The sequence below is a fragment of the Oncorhynchus masou genome, chromosome 12, assembly GCF_036934945.1.
Source record: "Oncorhynchus masou masou isolate Uvic2021 chromosome 12, UVic_Omas_1.1, whole genome shotgun sequence".
NCBI lineage: Eukaryota > Metazoa > Chordata > Actinopteri > Salmoniformes > Salmonidae > Oncorhynchus > Oncorhynchus masou.
In genome coordinates, this window is record NC_088223.1 from 13,413,826 (window position 1) to 13,423,047 (window position 9,222).

Sequence of the window (9,222 nt, forward strand, 5' to 3'; positions counted from 1 at the left end):
GAGCTTTGGAGAAATACGCAGATTCAAAGAGGAGTCTGTAATTTGCCTTCTTGTACGGGGGTCAAGTTGTTACAGCACTGCCAACTGTGACATGTTGTCCCCACCTGCTGGTCATATGTGACTCTACAACTGTGGGAGACCACCTATTCTCCTTTGTCTCTTCCATATTTTGTTTTATTTCTCAAAACTAATTCAGAGACAGAAATAAACATTCTAGGATAATACAGATATAAACAATTTTTTTTCATTGGTCCTTTGAATTATTTTTGTCATATTCAAAGGCAATAAAATAAAAAAGAATAAGAACAAACAAAGCCAATATCATTCACAGAACCCCAAACCTTTAATTACCACAGCTTGCTCACAAAGATATATGTGGAGGGGGAAAACACACAAACAGGAAGAGAGAGAGACAGCCAGGTTCATCACCACAGACAGGACGCTGTGATGTCACAGACAGGACCCTGTGATGTCACAGACAGGATGTTGAGATGTCGCAGACAGGACGCTGTGATGTCATTAGTATGTGACGGACGGTTGGATATACAGCTCAAACCTCCTGGCTGGTATAATTAAGCTCTAAACCAGAGAAACAGCACATGCGCACACACATCCACCCACCCTTACTGAAACATGCACACTCTCTCACACACCCTTACTGAAACATGCACTCTCTCACACACCCTTACTGAAACATGCACTCTCTCTCACACACATCCACCCACCCCTACTGAAACATACACACTCTCTCACACACATCCACCCACCCCTACTGAAACATGCACACTCTCTCACACACATCCACCCACCCTTACTGAAACATGCACTCTCTCTCACACACATCCACCCACCCTTACTGAAACATACACACTCTCTCACACACATCCACCCACCCTTACTGAAACATGCACACTCTCTCACACACATCCACCCACCCTTACTGAAACATGCACACTCTCTCACACACCCTTACTGAAACATGCACTCTCTCACACACATCCACCCACCCCTACTGAAACATGTACACTCTCACACACACCCTTACTGAAACATACACACTCTCTCACACACATCCACCCACCCCTACTGAAACATGCACACTCTCTCACACACATCCACCCACCCCTACTGAAACATGCACACTCTCTCACACACATCCACCCACCCCTACTGAAACATGCACACTCTCTCACACACATCCACCCACCCCTACTGAAACATGCACCCTTTGTCTTCCATTGTCATGTCAGGATCTTCTCGATGTTATGATATGTCTGTGTGTTGGTTGTTTTCTTGTCTTCATGTTGCCTACTTGTTCTCCTGTGCCATAGTTTGCCGTACACAGTTAAGAGACGACGGTACAATGACTCATTCTCAATAGTGAGAGAGTCAAACTATGATTCTCCATAGAGAGTGAAACCTCCGTAGTAGCATTTGGCTTGGTTCCTCTGTGGCACAACATGAAAGAGCTGAGAGGGCCCATTAGCCTATTTAAGGACATGGATGTTACTTAGTGATCTACCATTGCTTAAGCGTTAACCGCTATATGAGCTTGTAGCATTCTAGGCACGATTACATTATCTACACGTCTAAGATGGTACATACAGTACATGCTGAGAGAGTGATTGACAGATGACGCAGGGGGTCTTGGGAACGAGAATGGACCATTACACCCCTCTGTGACATCACGGTATGAACCAAGGATGTCATGTGACTTCTGCGATGCCCAACTGACAGAATTTAGCAAGCTCCTCTTAAATGACATGTCACGTTTGCCAAATTCCTCAGTCTGTGTATGTGTGTGCGCTTGCATGTGTGTGAATGAACTACTCTATGCAAGAGAGTGGGAGATCAGACAGACAGACAGGAGAGAATCGGCTCATAAAAGCTATAGTATTCTCCTAATGTCTAGCTAGTCTCTCTCCTGGAAGTCAATGAGCAGCCTGTATTATCATCATCCCCACACTGACTGACTGACTGACTGACTGACTGACTGACTGACTGACACAGAAACAGACATGGTCAGAAAATGACCAGCGCAAACGTACGTCGGCTAGCTGGCGAACTCACAACAACACAGAAGCCTTATAGTACGAGAGAAACTGCAAACGATTTTTGTTTGAGAAAAAAAATTCAATAAAAGTACATCCATAGATAAGAGAAAATGCTAAAATGGCACACTGCAATACTTCTGCTGTACTATCCTACTGTATATAACAAAAAAATAAGTATTTACAAAAAACAATACCCACTATAACTTGGTTGGCTTTTCATCTTTTCAGCATTTGAAATTGAGCAAAAACATTATTTATTAGGGAGGAGTGGGTGACATTTTGGTCATTTTTTTTTGCAATCCCCCCATTTGCTAATGCTGTTGGTGTGGGGTGCCGGTGGGTCCTCTTCCTCACTCTGGGGGGTCTTCTGACGCTGGGGGTGCTGTAGAAGTGGGGTTGTCAGGGGAGTCCCTTGGGAGGGGGCGGAGGAGTACAGGGTACAGGAGGGTGGCTGTAGGGGGGTACGATGGTTTGTGGCGTCCCTCGCCTGCTCACGCTGTCAGCTCTTCCCTCAGCTCTTTGTTCCTGCGCACCACCTGGGCATGCCTCTCCTGAGGACAACACAGAGAGAGATGCTGCCATGTTGGACACCTCTCAATACTGACCCGGCCCTGAGACTCTCTGGTTCAAGTCTGTCAATTTACGCTTCCCTTTCATCTGACATATTCAACTACAATAGCCAGTTTTTCATCCGTGAATGATGCTCGAAGCACCTACAGAAAAATATCAACCCCTTGTCCACTCCCCTGGTCTTGCTGTCTCCACCTACCATCTTTCCCACCAAACTCTATTCTCACCTTCTCCTGCAGGCGCTCCATGATGGAGGCCAGGTAGGCCTGGCGGTTCTCCTTGATCTGCTCCATCTTCATGGTCAGCTTCTCCTCTGCCATCTTGCTAAAGTTGCTGTTCTCCTCCATGGCCTTCATCACCACGTCTCTCTCGTGCTCCCGCTTTTCTGCCAGGGCCCTGAGAACCTGGGCCTCCTGGGACTGAAGCGGTGAAAGAATAGAATAGAGTAGAATGCAGGATAATCCAAGATACAAGGTGGGAACGAGAGGGTAATAATTAGTTTTAGTGTCATTCCTTTGCCTGATGAATATGATCATTGCTTAGTAAGTAAGTATAACAGTCAAAGTCTAAGCCAAGCCAACGTATAGGCTAAGAAGGATAGGACAAAGTGTAATATGCTAGCATGATTCAGTGTGATACAGTGACGGAATTAAGTTGTCCGCTTATGCTAACGGACTCACTCTCCTCCGGTCCTCAGCGGCCTCCAGCTTCTTCTGGATGTCCTCCAGAGAGACCTCCCTCTTAGGGGGCGAGGTGACGCAGTGGGCTGCGTCCGACACCGGAGAGGGGGGCTTCAGGATCACCTCGAAGGCCTGGCCAGAGGCACGCTTGTTGATGGGCTTCACCTCCATGCCTGCTACTAGAAGAAGGGGACGGACAGAGGGAAAATCTAAATCCTGCCTTTGTAGTGATAATATTACCGCAAATCAAACTTTCACTTTTGTTTTTAATTGTCTCTTGGTTGCCTTTGCTGTAAGTTGAAAAAAAAAAACATTTTAAAAAGTCAGGTGACATTTCTGTTTACCTTGGAACTCTCCCACCAGGTTCTTACGTGTCTCTGGGTAAAGGCAGGAGCAGAGGAGAGACAGGACAGACATCTCCTTCATCTTCTCTTTGTACGCTGTGGAGAACACACGCACGCAGACAGACAGTTATCCTACTTTCTCCTCCTCATAAATTATCATATCACATTGCATCGCCATCTTTAGATGTTTAGGAAAATACATATTCAGCAAATCCTTAAAAATAAAAGAACGCATGATCATCAAAGGCGGTCTAGTCTGGTGAGAAGAATCAGCTTGAGGTTTCTAAGCCCCATTTCATTGGGCTTTGTTTGTGCAGACTGTGAAGTGAAGTGGGATGTGTGTGTGTGTGTGTGTGTGTGTGTGTGTGTGTGTGTGTGTGTGTGTGTGTGTGTGTGTGTGTGTGTGTGTGTGTGTGTGTGTCCTCCTATGCTCTGATCGCCACAGCGGTCAACCACCTCCCCCCAGGATTCATTCTCCACAGCGGTCGACCACCTCCCCCCAGGATTCATTCTCCACAGCGGTCGACCACCTCCCCACAGGATTCATTCTCCACAGCGGTCGACCACCTCCCCCCAGGATTCATTCTCCACAGCGGTCGACCACCTCCCCCCAGGATTCATTCTCCACAGCGGTCTACCACCTCCCCCCAGGATTCATTCTCCACAGCGGTCGACCACCTCCCCACAGGATTCATTCTCCACAGTGGTCTACCACCTCCCCACAGGATTCATTCTCCACAGTGGTCGACCACCTCCCCACAGGATTCATTCTCCACAGTGGTCGACCACCTTCCCACAGGATTCATTCTCCACAGCGGTCGACCACCTTCCCACAGGATTCATTCTCCACAGTGGTCGACCACCTTCCCACAGGATTCATTCTCCACAGTGGTCGACCACCTTCCCACAGGATTCATTCTCCACAGTGGTCGACCACCTTCCCACAGGATTCATTCTCCACAGTGGTCGACCACCTCCCAACAGGATTCATTCTCCACAGTGGTCGACCACCTCCCCCCAGGATTCATTCTCCACAGTGGTCGACCACCTCCCCACAGGATTCATTCTCCACAGTGGTCGACCACCTCCCCCCAGGATTCATTCTCCACAGTGGTCTACCACCTCCCAACAGGATTCATTCTCCACAGTGGTCGACCACCTTCCCACAGGATTCATTCTCCACAGTGGTCGACCACCTCCCAACAGGATTCATTCTCCACAGTGGTCGACCACCTTCCCACAGGATTCATTCTCCACAGTGGTCGACCACCTCCCCACAGGATTCATTCTCCACAGTGGTCGACCACCTCCCAACAGGATTCATTCTCCACAGTGGTCGACCACCTCCCCCCAGGATTCATTCTCCACAGTGGTCGACCACCTTCCCACAGGATTCATTCCCCACAGTGGTCGACCACCTCCCCCCAGGATTCATTCTCCACAGTGGTCGACCACCTCCCCCCAGGATTCATTCTCCACAGTGGTCGACCACCTTCCCACAGGATTCATTCCCCACAGTGGTCGACCACCTCCCAACAGGATTCATTCTCCACAGTGGTCGACCACCTCCCCACAGGATTCATTCTCCACAGTGGTCGACCACCTTCCCACAGGATTCATTCTCCACAGTGGTCTCGATGGGGTGATATAGAGCTCTGATGGAAGAAATTAAACTGGATCAGTCTGTATCTGGAGTTCAATGTGGATGTAACACCATCCCTGCATAGGTCACTCCATAGATCCTCATCAAGATCAATACCCAGATCTTTCTCCCATCTAAGTCGGGGTTTGTCTAGCCCAGGCAGTGTTAGTCCTGACATAAGAGCATCGTATACACGGGAAATGGTCTTGAACAGTGGTTGGTCTGCGTGGCAGAGTTGTTCAATAGGTTCCATTGTCCCTTGAGAGTCACCCTAATAAAGTTTTGTAGTATGTAGGTAGCTAAAGAAGTCCCTGTTAGACAAGTGGTATTGCTGTTTCAGCTGATCAAAAGACATGAGAACTCCCTCCTCATAACAATGTTCCAGAAGAGTGATCCACTTATCAGACCATGGTCTAAAGTTACTATTCTGGAAAAACATAGGGATCAATCTATTGTTCCATAAAGGGATTTTAGGGGAAAGGAATCCTCCTCGTCCGAACAGCTCATGCAGTTTGCACCATGCCAGGACAGAATGTATGATTAAAGGGTTGTCTGTGATGGTTTTTATACATTTTTCTGTCCCATTTGTAAAACAATTCTGCCCCAGTGTCATCATTTACCTCAAGCTTTTCAATGTTCAACCATGAGGGAGAGGGACCATTGTCAAATCTCTGAGCCAGAAACCTAGACAGTGCAGTCCAATAGTACATTCTAAAATTGGGTAGGTTTAAGCCCCCTTGACCGTAATCAAGGGTCAGTTTATCCAGGCCAACCCTAGGGGTTTTGCCGTGCCAGATAAACCGTCTGGTCAGCTTGTCAAGAGAGGAAAAGAATGCTGCGGGAACAGGGAAAGGGAGAGATTGAAACAGATATAGAAACCTGGGCAGGACATTCATTTTAATTACGTTGATTCTACCCAGTAGAGTGAGAGGTAAGTCCATCCATTTACAAAGGTCACCCTCCAACTTTTGCAACAAACTTGCCAGATTGAGTTTATAGAGGTTGTTCAGATTACCATCCACCATTATGCCCAAATATGTGAAGCCCATAGGCAACCATCTAAAAGGAAACTTGTGCTTGATGGTATGATGGTCAAAGACAGACAACGGTAAATTGACCTTATATCCAGAGAAAGAACTATAACACTGTAATAGGTTCTGTAAGTGAGTGAGAGAAGGAATGTTCTGGGTTCGTTAGAAATAAGATAAGGTCATCCGCAAAGAGTCATAACTTATGGGTATGGGGCCCACCTTAAAGTCATGTATGTCAGGGCACGTTCTAATGGCCTCAGCCAACGGGTTGATGGCGAGGGCAAAGAGTGATAACTTATGGGTATGGGGCCCACCTTAAAGTCATGTATGTCAGGGCACGTTCTAATGGCCTCAGCCAACGGGTTGATGGCGAGGGCAAAGAGTGATAACTTATGGGTATGGGGCCCACCTTAAAGTCATGTATGTCAGGGCACGTTCTAATGGCCTCAGCCAACGGGTCGATGGCGAGGGCAAAGAGTGATAACTTATGGGTATGGGGGCCCACCTTAAAGCCATGTATGTCAGGGCACGTTCTAATGGCCTCAGCCAACGGGTCGATGGCGAGGGCAAAGAGGTTGGGGCGGCAGGGTAGCCTAGTGGTTAGAGCATGGTTAGAGCGTTGGACTAGTAACCGGAAGGTTGCAAATTCAAACCCCTGAGCTGACAAGGTACAAATCTGTCGTTCTGCCCCTGAACAGGCAGTTAACCCACTGTTCCCAGGCCTTCATTGAAAATAAGAATTTGTTCTTAACTGACTTGCCTAGTTAAATAAAGGTAAAAAAAAATATTTAAAAAATAAATAAAAAAATTGGGCAACCGTGTCTGTTCCCCCTATAGAGAGAGGGAGAGGAGGAAGTAATCCCATTGGTAGCAATCCTAGCTTTAGGAGATTTGAAGAGTGATTTTATCAAGTTTACAAACACGTTAACTAAACCGAACTTTTCCAAGACGTGAAAGAGGTATGGCCATTCAACCCTATCAAAGGCCTTCTCAGCGTCGAGGGAGACTGCGACACTAGGTATTTTGTTTTTGTTAGCAAGGTGAATTATATCAAAGAACCTTCTGAGATTATTGGAGGACAATCTATTAATTATGAGGCAGTCTGATCTGGGTTGACCAACAGGGGAAGACATGACTCCAGTCTCTTAGAGAGCATCTTGGTGACCAGTTTACAATCGGTGTTAAGGAGAGAGATTGGTTTGTAGGAGGCACACTTTAGCGGGTTTTTCCCTTTCTTATGGATTACAGTAATCACTGCTTGAGAGAAAGACTCTGGAAAGCAGTTGTCTTCCCCGGCTTTTTTAAGTACCTCCATAAGGTAGGGGACCAACAGTGCCATCATGACTGTTAAGTGAATCAATAGTGATTCCAGGTTAGAATGTTACAGAGCTGTACTGGCATCCAAAGTGGGATGTGAACCTACTGTAGCATCCCATCAGGGAGCCAGCAGAAAGAAGACATCTACTCCATCATATTGTACTGCAACAGACAGTCTGGCTATGTCCTCTACCTCTCCTGGCTGCTGTTTATAGTGTACAGTACAGTGTCTGAAGGCACAGGGTACCGTCTGGGCACCTCGACATGCCAAGTAGAACCCAGTTTATATGATCACTCGCTGTGGGCAGCAGGGCTGAAATGTGCTACATTGACCCCCTGACTGATGTCCCTGGCTGGGAGTCAACACTGAGAAAAGTAAAGCTCTAAGATTTACAGTTCGACATGGAGGAGAGAAGTGTAGCTAGTGCCCATGGACGTTCTGCTGTTACACACCTGGCAGAACCATCTCCCTGTCTTTCTGTCTGTTCGAATGAAGTGTATTCTAGCACCTACAGCAGTGGTGCTGCACCACCAGACTACCCCTCTCCTCTCCCTGTCTCTATCTGTCTGCCACAACAGCCAGCTCTCAGCCTAGCAGACGCCACGGTGCATCAGATGAACTCTCACATGTAGCGTTATCTCTCTGACTCTCCGATGGGCTTGTTAACCCCTCCTAGCAGAGAGGGAAGAGAATGAGAGGAGAGAGCAGAGAGGAGGACTGGGTTAGCTCTCTATGATAGGCGTTTTAACAACTCCTTTCCAGAAGATGTGGAGGTAGAGGAGAAAAGGGGGACTGGGTTAACCCCTCCCATAGAGGAGAAAAGGGGGACTGGGTTAACCCCTCACATAGAGGAGAAAAGGGGGACTGGGTTAACCCCTCACATAGAGGAGAAAAGGGGGACTGCATTAACCCCTCACATAGAGGAGAAAAGGGGGACTGGGTTAACCCCTCACATAGAGGAGAAAAGGGGGACTGGGTTAACCCCTCCCATAGAGGAGAAAAGGGGGACTGGGTTAACCCCTCACATAGAGGAGAAAAGGGGGACTGGGTTAACCCCTCACATAGAGGAGAAAAGGGGGACTGGGTTAACCCCTCCCATAGAGGAGAAAAGGGGGACTGGGTTAACCCCTCCCATAGAGGAGAAAAGGGGGACTGGGTTAAGCCCTCCCATAGAGGAGAAAAGGGGGACTGGGTTAACCCCTCCCATAGAGGAGAAAAGGGGGACTGGGTTAAGCCCTCCCATAGAGGAGAAAAGGGGGACTGGGTTAAGCCCTCCCATAGAGGAGAAAAGGGGGACTGGGTTAAGCCCTCCCATAGAGGAGAAAAGGGGGACTGGGTTAACCCCTCCCATAGAGGAGAAAAGGGGGACTGGGTTAACCCCTCCCATAGAGGAGAAAAGGGGGACTGGGTTAACCCCTCCCATAGAGGAGAAAAGGGGGACTGGGTTAACCCCTCCCATAGAGGAGAAAAGGGGGACTGGTTTAACCCCTCCCATAGAGGAGAAAAGGGGGACTGGGTTAACCCCTCACATAGAGGAGAAAAGGGGGACTGGGTTAACCCCTCCCATAGAGGAGAAAAGGGGG

At 48.0% G+C, this 9,222-nt stretch overlaps 1 protein-coding gene across 1 annotated transcript in view; it reads right to left on the reverse strand.

Moving 5' to 3' along the window:
* Nucleotides 1–321: 321 nt before the first annotated feature.
* The window catches only part of LOC135549580 (stathmin-2-like), a 17,776-nt gene continuing 8,875 nt past the window's right edge, over nt 322–9,222 (reverse strand). Inside the window, exons 2-5 of the mRNA XM_064979670.1 lie at nt 3,649–3,744; nt 3,305–3,483; nt 2,852–3,043; nt 322–2,605 (exon numbers count right to left, since the gene is read on the reverse strand). Of these exons, the coding sequence (XP_064835742.1) occupies nt 2,546–2,605; nt 2,852–3,043; nt 3,305–3,483; nt 3,649–3,744 (527 nt within the window). The 3' untranslated portion in view covers nt 322–2,545. The remainder of the gene's footprint in view (nt 2,606–2,851; nt 3,044–3,304; nt 3,484–3,648; nt 3,745–9,222) is intronic.